Source organism: Panthera uncia, chromosome C2, assembly GCF_023721935.1.
Source record: "Panthera uncia isolate 11264 chromosome C2, Puncia_PCG_1.0, whole genome shotgun sequence".
Lineage (NCBI taxonomy): Eukaryota > Metazoa > Chordata > Mammalia > Carnivora > Felidae > Panthera > Panthera uncia.
The window spans coordinates 106,763,139-106,785,166 of record NC_064810.1 but is presented as its reverse complement, the minus strand read 5'-3'; the positions used below and the strand labels follow the sequence as shown (position 1 = coordinate 106,785,166).

Here is a 22,028-nt window from a genome sequence, read left to right as displayed (position 1 = left end):
AAAACTTTATATATTTCCACTGGAATATTGGTTCCTTTATGTATTTTCTCTCCTAGAGTCCAGCAAAGAGATACCTGTAAAATGTCACAATTTAGGTGCTCTCTGCTTTTACTAAAGCCCAAATCAAAGAATCCAAATAAAAGATCATACATATCTTTACAGAATCATGTTCTAAACTATCTACCTATATGGCTTCCTAGAAACCATCTAGGAGGCTTTGAAGATGGGAGCAGTCACTTGGATATTTTCACAGGTGAAGTTACTGATTCGTTTCCATAAAACTACAGCTAACTCTATTTATAATTATAGATACTTCACATGAAAAGTTAGGAGTTCACTGATAGTAGAAGAAAAATTATATAACTGGGTGGATTTAGAATCTAAAACAAGTTGGGTTTTACTCAGCAATAAATGACTACGTTGTGGTAATAGCTGAATTTCCATCACTCATTTTCCCTAAAAACAGTATTTCCTAACTACATACTTTAGTCAAGCCTCTCTGTTCCCTGCTTTCAAATGATAGACTACTCTGAAGCTGGTAATCAAGAGATTTTGGAAAAAAGATGCAAAAATAATGAAGAGCAGAGACAAAAATTTGGTTTATAAAATAAAAGCTTAAAAAATAGAGCTACATTATCCATAATTGCATGTAAGTAATTACAAAAATAGTAAATAACTGGAAGAGTAAAAAATAAACTATTTAATATATTAACCATTTTCACTAATGTAAATCTATTTAGATTAATTTTCTATGACTAAAGCCCTATTGGTGGTACTTGACTGCACTAATATAAACTATAAAAGGCAACAGATTAATACAGATGGTAATTTTTCCTTTTCAGTTCAAGCTGAATCTTTCCCACTTCATCCTTTTTAAATTGCATTAAAGTCAAGAAAAAAGTGTCTACTGAGACAACAGCTGTCACTGTACTTATGTCCCATTGGTAATGATGCTGGCTCCCTTTGATAACTATAGGAAGTCATACTCATTACTATTATTTCAAAGAGAATGGACTGTTTTTTGCAATGTAATTACTGCATTCAGGGCAATGGTGTAAATTTGAATATTTTGTACAAAATTTATCTAGTTTTTTTTTTTGAGAGAAGAATAATAGTTCTGATATTTAGAGGAATACTACTTATCCATAGAAATGAAACTGCAAACCCTGTAACAAACTAATGTCAGGCTGGGGTGGGGGGGTTACTCTCAGGCTGCCATGTGATCCTGACAATCATATGAGTTGTAGAGGTGAGAAATCCTAGCCCCCCATGAGGAGGTGGGGGGGGGGGTAATCTCTTTAAGTTCTACATTTCCTCTAGGTTTGCATTTCCTTTAGATTATCTGGCTAAATGATGCTTTTCTATGAAGGCAGCTCCTTGATCTCAGGGGTCTGAAGTACCACGCAGACAGCAAACTACCCTATGCCATTTTATCCAAGATGTGGCAAATTAAAGATTTATCCAAGAGTCCTATGTCTGGCAGAGCTTGGAAACCCTCTGATCCAAAGTATCTTCTCAGGACAAGGATGGGCATCCTAGAGGAGCAGACCACATGCCGTTGGGTTCTGCAAGCCACCCTTGACAAGCAGCATAGTGAGGCTGCCAGCAGGAGGCAGAGGAGACAATGCTAAAGCCAGTTTATTTCAGCAAAGACTGTGACATTTCCAACAGCAATCTGAGTTTTGACAACGTTGTAATAGGAGAGGATTTGTCCCTAGATAGAGGGTCAGAAAGGTTAATCACGAACATTCCTTCCAATTGTAAGACACAAAAATCCTTGACTCAATAAGCATCTAAGTGTCTGTTTCCCCCAAAACGAAGTAACTTTCAACAAATATCCCTTTTGCACCACAGCTACCATATTTGTGAGGATTCCAACACAGCAGTAATTCCTACCGCAACACAATGAGGGTAAAAATTATAACTAAGGCTGTAACTTACATAATGGAGCTTGAATTTGCACTCGTCCTCAATTTCATCTGCGCTGTCTTCGTCAGAAACTTCCCCTTCCTCTGCATCATCCCCAAGGTGATAAGGCAACTTCTTGCCCTGAAATGGAGCAACACGCCCAATTTAAAAATGAAAACAGTGTGCATGTCTGATGTTTGGGGCAGGTTCACTTGATTGGGAGCATCTAGAGCATGTGCCTACATCCTAGCTCCGAGAGGCTGCAAAAGCCAAAATGTCTAGCATGTTCAGCCACTAGGAGGGGATTCCTTAAAATATAGGGATGGGGTGGGTAGGGGCGGCTGGCTGGCTCAGTCGGTTAAGCGTCCAACTTTTGGTTTCAGCTCAGGTCATGATCTCACAGTTTCGTGGGTTCGAGCCCCACTTTGGGCTCTGCACTGGCAGCGTGGAGGTTGCTTGGGATTCTCTCTTTCCCTCTCTCTCTGTCCCTCCCCTGCTCATGCACTGTCTCTGTCTCTCTCAAAATAAATAAATAAACTTAAAAAACAACAAAAACAACATAGGGATGGGGAGAACTCCTTAAACATGGAAGGATGTTCATATGCTTGGCAGCCAAAAATAATGATAAATCTCTAAACATCCCAGACTGCTAACCAGGCTGATCTTCTCTAAACTCAAGCCCCAGTGACTTCTCATTCTCCCACTCTCCACACCACTATTGGCCCTCTTCAACATGCTGGATTTTCTCCTCACCCACTTCCTCTATGCACAGGACCACCACCATAGTCAGGTTTTCAGAGAACTCTCCATCCCTATTTTCCTTTTTTTTTTTTTAATTTTTTTTAATGTTTATTTATTTTTGAGACAGAGAGAGACAGAGCATGAACGGGGGAGGGGCAGAGAGAGAGGGAGACACAGAATCGGAAGCAGGCTCCAGGCTCTGAGCCATCAGCCCAGAGCCCGACGCGGGGCTCGAACTCACGGACAGCGAGATCATGACCTGAGCTGAAGTCGGACGCTTAACCGACTGAGCCACCCAGGCGCCCCTCCATCCCTATTTTCCTATACCTTCCCTGATACCCAGAGCTCTTGACCTTGGGCCCTTAGCACAGTGATAGTTTCAAAGCTGATTAAATCATTTATATAATGAACACAAAATCTATATTAAGACTCTAAAAGTCTTGGGGTTTGGATACTTAAACATTTTCTTCAACGTATAGAGGATCATTTATTGGATTGAAAGGGTGAGATTTAATTTCCCTTTGTAATGATATGTATTTTACTCCTTATTTGTATGTGCTATCTGCAAAGTGAAGACTACACTCTTTCCATTTCACACAAACATTTGTAGAGATAGAGATAGATATAGATACATAGATACATACGTATATATAATTCTAAGTAAATATGGCGAACATTTTTTAACTTTCTCTGTATCATTAATAACAAAACAGCTCACAATTAAAGCATTTATGTCTATATATTGATTTAAGTCTTTTCTGATACAGAAGACTTCTATAAAATGAATTTATTTTTCTTTATTTTAGAGGGCACTATAGAGTAGTTATGTTAATATAGCAGCATCAGAAATAAAGTACTCAACCTAATGGTGACCAGACGTGTTCAGGAACACAAGACATCAAGTTAATGACCTCCTTCATTTATTCACCACCAACTACTTATTCAGAGTCAACTCTGTTTTGGGTACAATGACAGATAACCAAGATGGATCTGTCCACAAGACATTTGAAATATAATGACAGCAATTCCCTCTTTGAAATAGAACAAAGCCAACATATTTTTTAAATGTTCAGCAGAACAGAGCTACCAAATATGAGAAGTAACATCTGCAAGTGAGGAGTAATAATCCTTGAATGATATAAACAGTTCTGATACCACAAGACAGAAACAAAAGTGTAACCGTGATGGGCAAGCAGTGATGAGCTGGTAGGGAGCTGCACCAAGCTTTAGTTCCCCTTCATTTAAATGTGGTGGCAGGGGGGAGAACACATTATTATGGATGCTCAGAGCATCCATAGGTAACCTAATTTTCCATCCTTAAAATTGAATTAAAAGATATGAGGGCTATATTTTTTACCAACTCTTCCATATTTCTGGTTCTCAAAAGTAATTTATCCAGGCAAATAGGAAGAAACGCAATGCAACAGAACATTGTTTCTTGATGCTTCTTATCAACAGTTACATCTAAGGAAAATTATAGAATAAATTAAGGCAGAACTTAAGGTGACTTAAGGAACTTAGCTGTGGTCCAGTAGATACAAACAAAGAATGTACAGTTGTCTTTTAGGGATCTCCTTCCGATCTACATACCATTTCATGCAGGAGTTATCAAGAATTAGATTAACTGGTCCATGATACACACAAGTATTGCTAGAGACTGGAATGATAGCTACCATTCAGCTCTAAGCTATATGACCCAAGAAGAGTGGTAACGACTCTGTGATTCACATCTGTAAAAAGTAAGAAGCTTAGACCAAATAGTTACAGTTTCTTTTGGCAGTAAGAATCTACGGAAAATTACTGTTTGTTATTATTTTTGTTCAAAAGCAAACTTTACTTTTCAGGAGATATGTGTGTATATATATACTTGGAAAGCATGTGTATTATAATTATAATAATACACAACTTGTCAATCCCTAAAGTGTTAATTGGCCACTAAATGGTGCCTTTCGTTCGGTTCAAAGGTTGCTCTGATGCCAAAGGTACGTAGGAAAACCCATTCCTTTATTTTTGCTTCAAATGGAAATGCATTGGTCCATAGATCTAGGAGATCTTCTTAAAGTCTGAAGAACATTGCTACTAGCGAATGAACCTTAGATGCCTTCATATGCTCGCAGTCCACACTGCTGCCACTCCTCCCACTGAGTGCCCCAGATCAGCTGGTGCATCCTGGTGCCCATAAGCCCTAGGACATTCTATGACAAATGACCCAAAGTCCAATTATGCAGAAGGGACTCAGTGCATATCAAATGTCTTAAATTCCACTGTCCAAAAGGGAAGCATTTCAATCAAATGGACTTACTCTGCGTTTAACCTTCTGACTGCTTGCTAAAGACTACAGGAAACATGGAAACATTTACAAGGCTACTAGGGTGACATTTAGCTTTCTAACCCAGCAATCAGTTTTTACCACAAGAGTTTGCTTTAGCAAGATTTCAGGAAAATTGACCTTAATGTTATCTCTTACATTATTTGGAGCTTTTATTCGAAATGCTGTCCCACATACAAATGCCTGACAATACCTCTTTGATGAATTCAGTCTGTAATTTTCATTTAACTGATAGAAAAATGGGTTTTGACCTATTCCAAAGATGAATATTTCACATCTTTCCTATTTGCTGCCCTCCGTTAGAAACCCTATTAAACTATTCCTAGGAAATTACATTGTTTGACTTTCCTATGCCTCCTTTGTGATATCTGGTTTTTTGGTACACATTTCTGTTAAGTAAAATATGACCCGATTTGAATATTAATACCCTCTTGCTCTTCCTTAGGTTTTTGGTATCAAAATAATACAACTATCCAAGGTGGATTTATTCCAAACACGTAAAATTAACAGGAATTAAGTAAAATCACAAAGTCAGCCTTGTGAGATTTCAAGTAACTGTTTTTCTGGCTATTCTTCATATTAATAATACTCATTGCAGGTAGTAAATTTCCTCCCTCAGAAAATCTGTTTATAAAATGTCATTCTCTTCACCTACTGCTCCTTCACATACACATGAGTCCTGTGGGGCATTATGTCTGTGCCTATGCTCTGCTTTCAAGTGAGCTCTTCTCACTTACATAACCAAGGGCTGATCAACCGTAAAGACTGTTTGTTTTTTTCTTTTTCCCCCCTTCTTTTTTTTTTTTTTGACAGTTATTGGAGCTTGAAATGGGAGAGAAGAATCTGAAAGAAATGCTTTCAGATGTGGACACAAGGAGGCTTCTCTCGCTCCTATGCACATACTTCTGGCCAGTGTAAACTATAACAGACTCAAATATTAAACATTTGGCTTACAGTATTGATATTCTCACTTCACAGAAACAACTCCCAAAATATGTGGTTAGTCAGTAACAAGCTTTTTCTGAAGGTATAACTATTAATAAATTGGAACAAGATGCAAACGCAAATCTAGGCGACCCTTCATGGATTAACTCTATTATTCTCCTGATAAACCAGTTTTTAGTCCTTAAGGGAGGGAGGGCTGAGTTGGTCATTAATGCCTTTCATTGCATTTCTGGAGGTAATTACCTTCACTAGGATTTTGCCTTTCAAACTCTGAGGGCTTGGAAGCTGTTTGGTCTCTCCTGTGTCTACAGATGACAGGTCCAGCTTGTCTCCAAATATTCCTTTCAGGTACTGAGCAATCTTCCTCTGTTGCTGGACACTGCAGTGATTCTCAATGGACAGTATGACCGGGAACCTAAGAGGACAGCGACATATTCTAAAGGCATCAAGTATAGGCAACTCACAGGGGTGTTTGAAAATCATTCTATATATTCACTATGCTCTTATAGTCCTAATGACAGTATTTGTGAAAGCAGTACTGACTAAAATGAGAAAGATGAAAGGAGCAGTTTTTAAGAAACTCCTCTAACCAAATATATTTTGCCAGGGCTGAGCAGAATACCCATCATGTGGGATGCCCTCATTTAATATTTTGCTTTTAAAACAGGTACATACATTATGTCTTTTTTAAAAGAAAAAGAGAGAAAATTTTAAGAGAGATAAGCCTAAATAAAAAAACTCATATAATGTAATTTTGTCTTATCTATTCAAAAATCTAAAGGAGGAAAGAACATATAATCTTCAATAAATGGTGATGAGAAAAACTGAACAGCAACATGCAAAAGAATGAAACTGGACCACTTTGTTATAGTACACCCAAAAATAAACTCAAAATGGATTAAAGATCTAAATGTGAGACCTCAGACTACAAAAGTCCTAGAAGAGAACACAGGCAGCAATTTTTCTGACATCACCCATATCAACATTTTTCCAGATAGGTCTCCAAAGGCAAGGGAAATAAAAAAAAAAAAATAAGGAAAAAATAATAAAAATAAACAATTAGAACTACTTCAAAATAAAAAGCTTTTCTGCATGAAAGAAACCATCAACAAACAAAACAAAAAGGTATCCTACGCTAAATGGGAGAAGATGTTTGCAAATGATATATCCAAAAAGGAGTTAATAACCAAAATATAAAAAGAAGTCATACAACTCAACACCAATCCCCCAAAAAATCCAATTAAAAATGGGCAAAGGACCTGAATAGACATTTTTCCAAAAAAAAAGATGTAAGATGACCAACAAACACATAAAAAGATGCTCAACATCACTCGTCATCAGGAAAATGCACATCAAAACTACATAAGATATCATCTTAACATCTGTCAGAATGGCCAAAATCAAAAACACAAGAAATAACAAGTGTCAATATAGAGGTATATGCAGTTGGTGGGAATGTAAGCTGGTACAGCCACTGTGGACAACAGTATGAAGATTCAAAAAAATAAAAATAGAAATATCATACGATCTAATAATTCCACTACTGGCCTTCAACCCCCAAAACCCCAAAACACTAATTTGAAAACACACACACACCTGTATGTTATTGTAGCATTATTTACAATAGCCAATATATGGAAGTAACCTAAGTGTCCACTGATAGACAGATGGATCAGGAAGATGTGGTATGCACACACACACACACACACACACACGCACGCACGCACGCACACACTAGAATATTACACAGACATAACAAAGGAAGAGGTTGTGCCATTTGCAATAACATGGATGGACCTAAAGGGTATTATGCTAAGTGAAATAAGACTGAGAAAGGCAAATTCCATATGATTTCACTCATATATAGAACCTAAGAAAAAAAAGCACAAATGAATAAACAAACAAAAAGCAGAATCAGGCCTATAAATACAGAGAACAAAGTGATGGTAGCTAGAGGGGAGGAGGGTGAGGGGTGGGGCAACATGGACGAAGGGTAGTGGGAGATGCATGCTTCCAGTTATGAATTGAGAAAGTCATGGGAATAAAAGGCACAGTAAAAGGAACACAGTCAATGATATTGTAATAATGTTGTATGGTGACGGTTGGTAGCTACACTTGTGGTGAGCATAGATAGCATAATGTGTAAACTTGTCCAATCACCATGTTGTACACCTGAAATTAATGTAACATTGTGTGTCAACTATACTAAAAAAATAAACTTCAGTATGAAAACTTAAATAAATTCAATTTTATAAAAAAAGTCTGTAAGTGTCTAAGAGACCACAGTGTATCATTATGTGCAGACATTTACTCTAAAAATATATTATCAGCCCCCAGTTTGAAAATTACTATTGAGGATAAAATATCATAATGGAATTTTGTGATTTATAGCATCCTATGCCAAGCATTTTAAAATCATTTGTATAAAACTATATACTAGTCTTTACTTTCAGAAAGGAAAAAAAGTCAAGCATTCACTCCCCACAAGCCCTCAGATTTCTGTGCAGAGTATGTGAAACCCAAGCAGACTGATTACCAAAGACAGCCTGGGGAGCTGGTGGCCAAGGCAGAAAGGGAACAAGGACTAATTACTGATCTTACTCTTCTTCTGATTTTTTTTTCTTCTTCAGAGTAAGAAATTATTTCAAAATTAGCTTGTTGTGGTTTTTTTTTCTACTTTTCTATCACATATCTTCTGAAGTAATAGGCAGTATCTATTTTTCAGAGTACAAAAGCCAATATTTAAATTGGCTAATACATCTATGTAGAGAAAAACAATTTATTTCTGGGCTTGTCTGACAATAGCACATGCTCCACAGAAAGGGTTATGACCTCCTGAAACTACATTCTTTCCCCATTAGTAAAACCTGATGCCAAAGGTAATATCGGAGATGAACCTTTGTGACTGGAGTGGGTTATCTTGCTATAATCTGTTTGCTCTTGCAACCACATAGGTTTTATCCCAGAGTGTTAGAGAGAAAAAGAACAACAAACCAGCAAGAGATTGTCTATGCAATCACATCAAGGAGTTCTAACAACGAATTTTTAAATTATCAATCTGTTTGGGGCTCCGAGTGGCTCAGTTGGTTAAGTATCTGACTCTTGATTTTGGCTCGGGTCACGATCTCATGGTTCATGGGTTCGAGCCCTGCATCGGGCTCTGTACTGACAATGCAAGCCTACTTAAGATTCGCTCTCTCTCTCTAAATAAATAAACTTAAAAAATAAGTAAATAAATTATTAATCTGTTTATAAAAAGCCTATTAGTGTTTAATGATGCTAAACATAAAGCAGTGCTTCTCAACAGGGGAGGGGGGAGACTGTATGGCACCCTTCCCAGAAAGATAATTTGTCAACATCTTAAGACATTTTTGGTGGTCACAATATGAGGGAGAGAAGGAGTACTACTGACATTTAGTGTCTAGAAGTCAAGGATGCTGCTAACTATCTTACAATAAACAAGACAGTTCCCCATGACAAGGAATTATATGGTCCAAAATGCATGGTATAAGGAAGGCCTAAGAAAGAAAGGAAAAAAGACTGAACTTTCAAAATGTACTCAACAAGCATAGTAACTTTTAATGTGAAGTGCTTTTCTAAGTATTCCCAAACTTGAAGCACTGTCAAGTTATCAAAGGGTCCTCCAAAGTGGCACATCTTTTCAACACCCAACTTCACATTTTGGAAAATAATGGCAAAATCACTTCATGAACTTTGCCAAATCTAGTAGCAATCAGGGTAGAAGAGACCCATCAGAATTCAGTACTTGGGGTTCTTCCATATAGCAGATACCATAAACTAAACCTGCCATGCAGCAAGTGTCTCTCATTAAAACGGCATTTTTAACCTCATGGTTAATAAATAAGAAGACCAAATATTAAAAATTTTCAAGGCCACTAAATTCTATAAAATTGATTTTATGCAAATGTAATTTTCTTTTTATTCAAAAATCATTTCTTAGCTTTATGGTATATTGCAGGCATCTGCTAGGCAATAAAGAATGAATAAGACAGGGGTGCCTGGTTGGCTCAGTCAGTTGAGTGTCCGACTTTGGCTCAGGTCATGATCTCCTGGTTTGTGGGTTCGAACCCCGTGTCAGGCTCTGTGCTGACAGCTCAGAGCCTGGAGCCTGCTTCAGATTCTGTGTCTCCTTCTCTCTCTGCCCCTCCCCAATTTGTACTCTGTCTCTCTATGTCTCTCAAAAAGTAAATACATGTAAAAAAAATTTTTAATAAAAATAACCATTAAAAAATCTTTAAAAAAATAAAAAAGAGTGAATAAGACATAGCCCCATATTTTCAATGAGGTCTTGGTCTTAAAGACTCAAAAGAAGGAAGGAAGCCAACAATTTTAAGAGGGTGCTATATAGATATAACAGAAATATGCTCAAAATGCTAAGAGCAGAGAAAGGAGCATTTAAATCAGTGTAACAGTAAGTTTGCCAGAGGGATAATGTTTAAGCAGTCTTGTAGAATGAATAAGAATTAGACACATGGAGTAATGAGGAAGAGTGTGCCGGGCAGAGGAAACAGCATATGCAAGGTAGGGAGATGTGAGAGAACTGGGGTCACCAGAGGATCTGAAAGACAAAGAAAGAACCCTCCATCTCTGTGGAGCATTGGTGGAAGAAGACCCTGGAAGAGAAAGAAGAGGCCAAACCTTGAAGGGCACTTAAGACATGACTGTGTACTACAGGGAGATTTTGAAGGACTTTAAGAATACAACATCATGCTTATAGTTTCAGAAAGGAAAACATTGCACCAGTGAGGACAATGTCCCAAAGAGAAATAAAGAGAAGGCAATGGAGTCAAAAGATAATTTAGAAAGTATGACTGACAAGAATTGGCTGAATTTAGAATGACTCAGTTTTTGGCTAAAGACACTGACTAGGTGAGTGCTACTCCTAACTAAAAGGAAATAATGAGGGGCGCCTGGGTGGCGCGATTGGTTAAGCGTCCAACTTCGGCTCAGGTCATGATCTCACGGTTTATGGGTTCAAGCCATGCATTGGGCTCTGTGCTGACAGTTCAGAGCCTGGAGCCTACTTCGTACTCGGTGTTTCCCTCTCTCTCTGTCCCTCTCCTGCTCTCTTTCTCTCTCTCTCTCTCTCAAAAATAAATGAACATTAAAAAAAATTGGAAGGAAACAGAGCAAGAGAAGGTTCGGCAGAATGAAATGCTGACTTTGGCTTGAGATGTGAGCTCCATGATGGTAGGAGTCATCTCTTTTGTTCAGGGTCGTGCCTCTCTGCACCTGTTACAGTATGCCTGACTTAGAGTAGGCACCATTAAATATCTGAATAAATAATGACATTTGTTGATTCCGAGGTATGTATGGGACACTCAGATGAATTTTTACTAAGAATTTTGCTACACACCTCTGAAACTCAGGTAAAAGTTCTGGACATATAATTAAACAACCCAAAAGGAGAACAATGGCAACAACTTAAGAAATAGTGACTAAAGGAATGAGGAAATGGAATAGAAGACCATAGGCCAAACAAACAAAACCAAGAGAGAAGCAATGACAGCATAGAGGAGAATGTTATAATAGAAGCCCCAAAAAAGCAAGTATTGAGGAGAAAAGAGTCACCATTATCCAATGCCAAGGAGGAGTCAAGTAACACAAGGATGCTAGACACTTCAGTATATATAGGACCATCCAGCAAGTCTGAAAACCTAGCTGTTACTATTTTACTGTATGTTAATATAATATCAACAAACTCTTTATCATGTACAGTAACCTGTGTTTCCAAACTTTACGAACACTCTATAGAAATTTTGAGGTCAGTCTTTGCAAGAACATGCTTCAAGGAAGCAATGTCTTGAGAGAGAATGGAGTACATAATAAATGGAGCATGAGAAAGTACAAACATGGAGCCCTTATTATTTGCTCACAATGTTTTGTTGGCAAGGAGGGAGAGAATGAGGGGAGTAGAAAGGAAGATGAAGACTCAAGGCAAGAGTGTGTGGTGTCGTAGTCATGGGACATCAGCCAATGCTCTCTATGCTGGCTTAGCTCCCAACTGTCGCTATACTTACTCATTCTTCACAAAGGCATGCCTGTTGATGGTCTCCACAACATCTCTGAAGAGAATTTTTGAAGTGAGAGTATAACCGTGGTGTACTACTGGCTCTCCATCTGGGCCATCCCAACAGTCAACTGTCAAAAACAGAACTTCACATCAACAACACAAAGTTTCTGGTTTTGCTAATATTGCTGGCAATATCAGACAAACATTATTTTACTATTTGAGATTATGCCTATTATGATGATGACAAAGATGTCAAACGGAGAGATGGGTGTTCTGGCATATTTATCAGAATAAGGAATTAAAGATAATAAGTGATTTGTTTCTGAGTACTTACAGTTAACAAAGATGTCACATTCACAAGCAGCCCAGCATTTACCAAGAATGCTCATTAGAAATCGATCTAAATCCAATCAAGAGGCCCAAGGGTAGTGATATTTCTTAACAGGTTGCTCCTCTAATTTCACTTCTTCCTCTTCAGTTTACTAAGGTCTTTTAAGAAGCTGCAGTGGCCCTCCCAAATCGATAACAGGGTTTTTCATTACTCCTCACTTAAACTCATTAGGTTTCTATTACATTTTCATTTTATTAATTCCACAATAGCTCTAAAATAACACTGACTTCCTAAGTTCAAATCCTCAGGCCCTGCCAAGATTCATATCAACATGGGCAAATGATTTAATCATTTAAAGCCTTGCTTTCCTCACCTATGAAAGAAAATCATGGTAGCATTTGCATCATAAGTTTGAGTGATGACTAAGTATATGTAAAGCTGCTTATAATACTGCATGATACATAGTAATTATGATTGTTGTTGATAATGCTGATATTGTTATATGTATAGACAGCTTCACTGGCTCCCAGCTAGAGAAAGACAACCACTTCCTCACCATCCACCCTTAGAGTTTGTCTTCTTTGTTTTACACTCTACCACCAGACTAGTTTCTCAAAACAATGCTTTCACCACGTTGTTCCTTTGCTCAGAAGCCTACTCAGTGCATAACACAGCATCCAACACATACACAGTAGGTACTCAGTAGACACAGGCTGAATTTATTAATATCCTATAGCTCCTCCTGCCTGCTTAACCCCAAGGTCCTTATCTCTTGTACTACAGACTGGCTAGCCCTTCACTCAGTCTGTATCCACTTTCGCCCTGGCACACAGCTGGACTACACTGCCCAGCCGTCCCTTCCAGGAGGGTGTGGCATCGAATTGTGGGCAGAAATTATGTGCACCACTTCCAGGTCTGGTCTGTGAAAACTTTCCCTACAAAGCCATCCAGACTTTCTCAGCTTCTGCTATCACTGCAGAAGACATGTGCTGAAGATGGCATGGCCACAAGATGGAAAGAGCCCAGACCCCTAAATCATTGCTTGAAAGACTCACCTGTAAGGAACACCTATTTTGGACTTTACATAAGCAAGAAATAAACTTCCTCTGTTTCAAGGAACAGAGATTTTAGGTTTAATTCTTAAAGGAACCACCGTTGCCTTAATTAATATCCTAGCTTCTGTCTGACAAATCGATCTTATTTTCTCCTACCCCTGAACTCACAGACTTGTTCTTCCGTTACACACGTTTCCTCACATAGGATCCTACCTCCATGATTTTGTGTCTTTCATTTAAGGCCAACCAAAATGCCCTCTTTCACTTTCCGTATCTAAATCCCAGTCAAGGCTAAGCTAGGACCCCCCAAAGAATCCTGCCAGCTCTCATGACATTGCCCTTCCTTGTGGTAGTCTGGTAGCTCTGGTTGCCAGAGCCGAGAGAAATCAAAAATCTAGACATTACTCCTGTGAATTTTCCCAATTTTTAAATATCAGCAATTAATCTAGTTTTTAAATTACAACATGAGCCAAACATTCTTTGGCTAATGGAATGCCAGTTAAAATTCTGACTTTTAATTAGAGCCAGACATTTCATGACTACACCTGTTCTTTATTTTAGTACCTTCCTCATATGTGTGCTTTGTATACTATGTCAGGAGATGCTATGTTTATTTATTCTAATACTTTCAAATTGTTCACCATAACCATAATGTGATTTGATGGTAAATTTTATGTGTCATCTTTGCTAGACTATGGTGCCCACTTATTTGATCAAGTACCAGTCTAGATGTTGCTGTAAAGATATTTGTTAGATGTGATTAACATTTAAATCAATAGATTTTGGGTAAAGTAGATTATGCTCCATGAGGTGGGTGGGCCCCATCAATTAGTTGAAGGTCTGAAGAGTAAAGACTCCCATTTCCTGAAAAAGGAATTCTTCTAAAGACTGTAATGTAAGTCTCCAAACTACTGGCATGCTATACAGATTTCAGACTAGGAAATCCCCATGATCACATAAGCGAATTTATTAAAATCATTCTTCCTCTCTCTCATATATAAGAGAGAGATCCCATTAGTTCTGTTCCCTAGTACAGTCACCTATATTACAATTAAACATTGGCTATAAATTATCCTTAGGGGAAAAAATGAAAAAGGTAAAAGGAGAAAAAAATTTTCAAGGTTAACACCATAGGAATATAAAAAACAAATTTTAAGAATAAAGATGCCATTGAGAAGATCAAAGGTTTGGAGATACTAGCATGAAGAACTGTATTATTCCTTTGGGACTGCAAATCAGGTCAAATGTATCAAAGACATTTTCTAAGAAGAGAAGCTCCATCCATCTTTTGACATGTACTTGATATTCTTTAATTTGTCTTTGGATATGGGTGTGGAAAGAAGGCAGAGATGTTTCAAAGGTACGTAATTTGATTAATTTATACTATGATTTAGCCCCCTTGTGGAGGAAAGGCGGCATAACGGTTCCTCATAAATGAACTAATACCCTTTCAAAAAGAATGAATGTAGACAAGGCAATGCTATGTCTTATTTGATTGTCATGTACACATAAAAATAGCTCTTAAACCACATGGATCATGAAATAAGGTGCTCTTTTCCTATTATTTATAAACATAGGCAGAATATCCATAGTCAAGGACAGCTCTTCTAAAAATGTTCACACTTTAGATCTATTTCATCATCTATCCGGTGAATAAGGATAACCACACTCCCAAATGGTACCAGCATCCTAACATGTGGCAATCATAGCCAAGTTCAAATGACAGGGAAGTTTCCTGTAAGAACCAATGCTGTAATGGGAATGCTAGCAAGGTAGAAACCCTCTAACTAATTCCCATGCCCACAAAACTGCCAGTGGCCCATTTTTCAATCACATCACACATTAGAGCCCCCCGAAAGCACTTGGACAAAGAGGTGGTTAGTTCTGCAGCCTAGACGAGCAGCTAAGATGACAGCTTTTCATAATGGAACTTAAAAGTACTCCATCCTGATAGCACTTCCAGAGATAACAGGAAGGGTTGTAAACCAATTAGAGCAGTGATGCAACATCAGTTCCATAATGAGAGTGAAAATCCCCTGGACAGAACATCCATATTTATTAGGCAACTTGGGCTGAAAATCAAGGGAAGGTAAGGCCATGTAAAAAGTGTTCTCAAATTGATTTGCTGACAAGCCCACTTCACCAAAAAAGACTTATTAGTCTTCCCCAATACTCTCTATGTATCTTTACCAAAGACATTCCTACAGCTGTACTAATGGAGATGGAAAACACAACATTATAAAACCAGAAGCTTGAAAGTGGAGAGATTCTTCAAGTCACAATACCATGAAGAACCTGTCCAGAATCATTATTCTCTACCTTGAAGTGCTATCCTTGGCAAAAGCTGCTTCAGAAAAATGTCTGTGGTAACCGAGATTTTCAATCCATGACCTGCTACACTCTATACATCAGGTTCTTTAAATCTTAGCTCCATCTATTTAGGAGTAAAAACAGCTTCATCTGGACCCAAGGTAGATGACATATCACTGGGTATATATACACTGATGTCTCCAGGTCCAAACTTCAGATGCGAACTAAGATCTCGAAAGCACAGCGCTGACAGAAGTTGTTAGGAAAGTACAAAAGATCATGTCATCAAATTCTAAGTCTTTGGGAACATCTAGTTAGACGGTAGTCCTAATCTTGAACCAAGCAAATTCCTTCTTCTCAAGCCAACGTCCCCTCAGTGCTTCACTTCAGTTTTTCTAGCTTTCCTTATGTGACTGATGACTGTCATTTGATCCGTGTTAGGGCTGATCATGCCATTCAAACTTCCTCCTCCAAAAAGCACATAGACTTCCCAGGGAAAAGTGGAGCAGGGGAGTTAAATCAACTTGAGTTAAAACCTCAGGTTGCAAGCTTCCCAGCTATGGAAACTTGAGCCACTTAACCTACTCCAAGATGGGGTATCCTCTTAAGGAGATTATTCTATCCCCCTTAAGGCTGTAAGAATCAAATGAGAATGTATAGAAAGCACTCACTCAGGACCTAACTCACAAAAGGGGCTGAAATCATGGTAGTTCCTTCCTACAGTACATTCAAAGCCAAAGTGATAACCCTAATTTGGAACAGGAAATAGGTCAAGGACAAAGCTGATCAAGTCTCCCAAGCAAAGATAATTCTTGTCCTCAACAAAAACCTTCCAGAAATAGTAGTTTGACTTTCACTGTCCACTTACAGATTATTTCAACAGAAATAACTTCAAGTAAACCAAATACAAGGGGAGGGATTTACTGACATGAACTGGTAAGGGAGATATTTGACAGATTGCGTGTCCTTTAAAATTACACCGTAACTGTATATATCTTCAGCTTGTGTGAATATCTGGAGCAGACAAGCTCCTACTAGAAAAGGAGAGCCAAGTAGCTTCTTTCTATTACTTTGGTGAATGGCAGTTAGGAAGAAAGAAGGGACGTACAAGGGAAGGCCCATATTCAATAACATCTACTGCACACAATTTCTAAACATTCTCATTTTAAAATCAAAAGACACTAAAAAAGGCTAAGACTAAAAATCATCTGTACCTTGCTATAAATTGTCTTAATCAGATAACTTTCCTTCTTAATAGGCAAAACTAAGCTGGAGGATTAGATGTTCTAATTCAGTATAAGGAGTTGATCATGGGAACATGGTTGGGCTTGGGTAGGACGCTGATTTTTGACTAAAAAAGCAAAAAAGAGAAGACCAGGTACCTGGAGGACCTGAAAAGCAAAATAAATACCATACGGGACACAGCACTTAACAAAATTGCAAAACTGTCTGGAGTTAACTATCATTTCATGGAGTCACTACAAGTCATTTTCCATACTTGGCCTCCAAGGAAATGTCACCATTTAAGATGATAGGCAACCATCACTGTGAATCCAAAGAGGCTTTTTGCCCAGGGAATCTCTGTGCATGTCAGACATGTAAAACTTCCTGAGTACTGAATGAACAAAGGGTTGAATAATGGCTGAGAGCAGAATGTCATCTCGAGATCTTCTAAAAGGTTTTTCTTTATGTTAATATTTTATAAGCATCTTCATTAGTTGCTTAAGCTACTCAATTGTCAGTCACTCATTGTCAATAGGTGCTCTCTGCATTGACTGCAAAAATGACATCTCTTAAACCATAAATTTCCAGAACACTAAATTTGTAGTGGTTCTAACTGCTCTGTATGTAGACAGTTCTTAATGCCTGTCCAGTTTTAAAATGTTAATTGACCCTGATAACATGTCAGAAACTATATGACAAAGGCCCATCTAGTTACTAGCCTTATCACCCTATTGCTTTATTCATTTCCCCTACACTGTTTCACCAGCCCAGGATGTGCTGTTATCTACTGCTAACTCCCAGCACATCCCCACCAAAAAGTGATTCCCCTTTGTTCCATGGAATCTCCATTCCATCACAAACTCCCTTCTATCATCCTACTCTTTTTGGAATTCTCTTTCAACCTCCTCATCTTAACAATCAGCTTACCTTGGAGGACACTACTTTTCTCCACAGATGTTTTTTAGTGTAAATCACAGACCAAGAGTCATTCTCTAGGGCTTTTTTTTTTTTATTTTTATGTCTAATTTGTTTATTTTTTTTAAATATGAAATTTATTGTCAAATTGGTTTCCATACAACACTCAGTGCTCATCCCAACAGGTGCCCTCCTCAGTACCCATCCGGCATCAACCCTCAGTTTGTTCTCAGTTTTTAAGTCTCTTATGTTTTGGCTCCCTCCCTCTCTAACTTTTTTTTTTCTTCCCCTCCCCCATGGTCTTCTGTTAAGTTTCTCAGGATCCACGTAAGAGTGAAAACATATGGTATCTGTCTTTCTCTGTATGACTTATTTCACTTAGCATAACACTCCAGTTCCATCCACGTTGCTACAAAAGGCCATATTTCATTCTTTCTCATTACCACGTAGTATTCCATTGTATATGTAAACCACAATTTCTTTATCCATTCATCAGTTGATGGACATTTAGGCTCTTTCCATAATTTGGATACTGTTGAAAGTGCTGCCATAAACATTGGGTACAAGTGCCCCTATGCATCAGCAGTCCTGTATCCCTTGGGTAAATTCCTAACGGTGCTATTGCTGGGTCACAGGGTAGATCTATTTTTAATTTTTCTCTAGGCCTTTATTGCTATTTTTAAACATTTTTTCTCCTACATCCATTAAGAAAAAAAAAATCTCCTTACTTTTGAACCTCACTTTATCCACTCTACCTTTCTGTAATCTTCCAAGTGTCTTTCCTATAGTATTTTTTTTTTTTTTGCATTTAAATATCTGGCTTAGTTTTTAATCTCCAACTGTTAATCTTTAAAATTTTTAACATTTAATCTACCTGTCAACATCCTTTGTGAGGTAAAAGTACAGGTGGGCAACTTACTCCATCTTTTTACTTTTGACCTCTCCAATGCTAACAGTCCCATCCTCACTCTACTTCATTCATGCCCACCCATGACACACCCTGGATACAGTCGTCACCTGTAACTACGTCCAAAAGCCCGCGCTCTGTGATAACAACTCTCTGCTCTTCTTTTGTGTGTGTGTGATGACAACTTTCCCCATATTTCTATTTCTTGGAGTTTTCTAGTTTCCTTACCTCATTAATGGCCCCTTATTCATTTATTTTCCTTTCTTAGACTCACCGACCTACTGACTACTTACTTAAGAGTGCTCACCAACACCTTGAAGATATTTTATATGACCTAGAAATCTAGAGGCACGGATCAATTTTATAATCTATCTTCACTGCTCCTATATCTAATCTGATGGGAGTGAGGTGGAAAGAATCTAAACATGCAGATCTTGTATAACAAACAGACTGTTTTAAGACTGTTTTTGAAACTAGCTAGGAACTTTCCCAGTTTATCTTGTCAACTCCTCTCCCGTTGTTTGTTGATCTTCTTAAGCCTCCAAGCTAACTTCCACTCACTTTACACTTAGTAGATGATGCTCTTATCCCAGAGAAAAGACAGGCTATCAGACATGAACCCTTTCAAAATCTGGTCCCCTTATCCCATCTAAAAACAAAACCTGAGTCCTCATTTTCTCTTCTTCCAAGTGTCAAAATCTCCCAAACTTGTATCATCCAGTTTTCTTCTACTGCAGAAAAATGCCAAGTGACTAACCCATAGCAGATTAGCTACCCCCAACTTCTCACTAACATGTCACCAAAACTATCTATCAAAAGACACCAGAGGCATCTGGGTGGCTCAGCTGGTTGAGCATCCAACATCAGCTCAGGACATGATCTCACAGTTTGTGAGTTCTAGCCCCATATCAGGCTTGCTGCTATCAGCCCAGAGCCCGCTTCGGATATTCTGTCCCCTTCTCTCTCTGTCCCTCCCCTAATCCTGCTCCTACCCTCACTCTCAAAAATAAATAAAACATTAAAAAAAATTTTTTTAAGACACCAATAACCTCCTAGCTGTTAAATGCAACCAGATTGGATAATTAATTTTTACCTTATTTTACTTTTCTGTTGCATGGGAAATTTATGACCATTTCATCCCTTAGAACCCAGTGACCATTCTAAGTTAATCCCCATTGGTTAACCTTGCTCTTCCTACATCTAAATGCTGGATCACTTCACTACTCAGGCCTCATTCACTTGTCCACTCATCTCTGTAAGTGATCTTGTACACTTTCATGATCTCAAATATCACATACAAAACTCAGAATTATGGAGTGCCTGGGTGGCTCAGTCAGTTGAGTGTCCAACTCTAGATTTCAGCTCGGGTCATGATACCAGCATTGTGGGATCGAGGCCCATATCAGGCTCCACACTGAGCATGGAGCCTGCTTAAGATTCATTCTCCCTCTCTCTCCCTCTGACCCTCTCCCCAATTCGTGGTCTCGTTCTATAAATAAATAAATAAATAAATACATACATACATACATTCATACATTCATACAGAAATACAAAAGTAAAACACAGAATTAAATTATCTTTATCTTGCCTGGATCTTTCCATTGAGTTCAGATATTATTATCCAACCGACTGATAAAAATGTCCACGTAAATGTTACAAAGTCACTATAAACTCAACTGATGGAAAACTGAACTCGTTAATGCTCTTCCCCCCAGATTTCCCACATAATGTGAGGGCACCATTCATTTACTACAGCTCTCACCCTCATTCCTTACATCCTTTACTTCTTGCATTGGGTCCTGCTGAGTTTACTTCTTTAATATCTACGCAATTGTCTCTCCAACTCACTCGGTCCAGTGAACCCTTCCTTGGAATCACTGTAATAGCCTTCCTACCATTCTCTTTGCTCTATCTAGCTTCACTCTTCTTCCCTGCCACAAACATATATTCTAAAAAACTTGTCCTCCCACACAGTGACCCAAATGATCTTTCTAAACTGCAAGTCTGATCATATCACCGTATGTATGAAAACCTTTCAATGAACCCGTTACCAAAAGCTAGAGCTGAAATTTCTCACTACAGCACTCAAATCCTTTACCTCTTTATGACTGACCCAAGTTTATTTTCCCAGCCTACCTATTTCTCATTGCATTTTATTTCACATCTTACTCTTTGTACCAACACTTCTCAATATGTATATGATTTTCCTGGAGGAATTCTCATGTTGTACTACTGTTTTTAATGGCCACCCAGTCTATAAGATTGTCAGCTCCTTGAAGGCAGAAACCATGTCCTATATCTGTGTCCTCACAATCAAGACCCCACAAGAAATTTAATAAATGTTGCTGACTGATGAAGTGTCTCAAAAAAAAAAAAAAGTTATCCTGAACTATCTTTGTCATTGTTTAAATTAAAAAAAATCTTTCTAGGAAAACTTTCATTTTCATCACAATTTTTTAGCAACTGAAGGTGTGCTTCCTAACTTCTAGTACATCCCTCTCTCTCTCCTCCTGATTGGATAATAAGGAGGATCCAGAGAGCATCATGAGTAAAGAATGACTCTACAATAAGCAGAAAAATGGTTCTGATTAGTGTGAGTACATATTTTAAGTCTCCATCAACACACAGCAGAGCTCAGACGAAGCACAAACCTTCCACACAGCGACAGCCCTCTTGTAGCACCCGTGCGTACATGTCCACTTTGGACTGGGAAAGGAGCTGGTCCCCCGTCAGGTATGTGTTGTGAGAGGAAGCGATGTAGTAGTTGCACAGAGGCTGATCCATGTCCTGGTACACTTCATGGTGCAATGGATTAAATATGTCACAAGCAGGACTACGCATGAAGTTCGTGAACCCTTTGGAAGAAAGAGAGAGTAAAGTACTTTAGCTTTCAAAGTGTACTTAACTGACTCCATCAGGGACAACAGAGATCAAAGTATGTTCATAGCAGGGCACCTGGGTGGCTCAGTTGGTTAAGCGTCCAACTTTGGCTCAGGTCATGATCTCATGGTTCATGAGTTCGGGCCCCACGTCAGGCTCTGTGCTCAGAGCCTGGAGCCTGCTTCAGATTCTGTGTCTCCCTCTGTCTTTGCCCCTTCCCCACTCATGCTCTATTTCTCTCTCAAAAAATAAACATTAAAAAATCAGTTCAGGCTCTGTGCTGACAGCTCAGAGCCTAGAGCCTGCTTTGGATTCTGGGTCTCCCTCTCTCTCTCTGCTTCTCCCCACTTCACACTCTGTCTCTCTCTTTCTCTCTCAAAAATCAATAAACATTTAAAAAATTTTTTTTAATTAAAGTATGTTTTAATGATTATCTTACTTACTTACAC

General features: G+C 38.4%; 1 protein-coding gene across 1 annotated transcript in view; it reads right to left on the bottom strand.

Moving 5' to 3' along the window:
• Nucleotides 1-22,028, bottom strand: part of PLCH1 (phospholipase C eta 1) — a 219,506-nt gene that overhangs the window by 37,375 nt on the left and 160,103 nt on the right. The window contains exons 9-12 of the mRNA XM_049628668.1: nt 21,351-21,554; nt 11,965-12,085; nt 6,167-6,338; nt 1,942-2,049 (exon numbers count right to left, since the gene is read on the bottom strand). Coding sequence (XP_049484625.1) covers nt 1,942-2,049; nt 6,167-6,338; nt 11,965-12,085; nt 21,351-21,554 — 605 coding nt within the window. The remainder of the gene's footprint in view (nt 1-1,941; nt 2,050-6,166; nt 6,339-11,964; nt 12,086-21,350; nt 21,555-22,028) is intronic.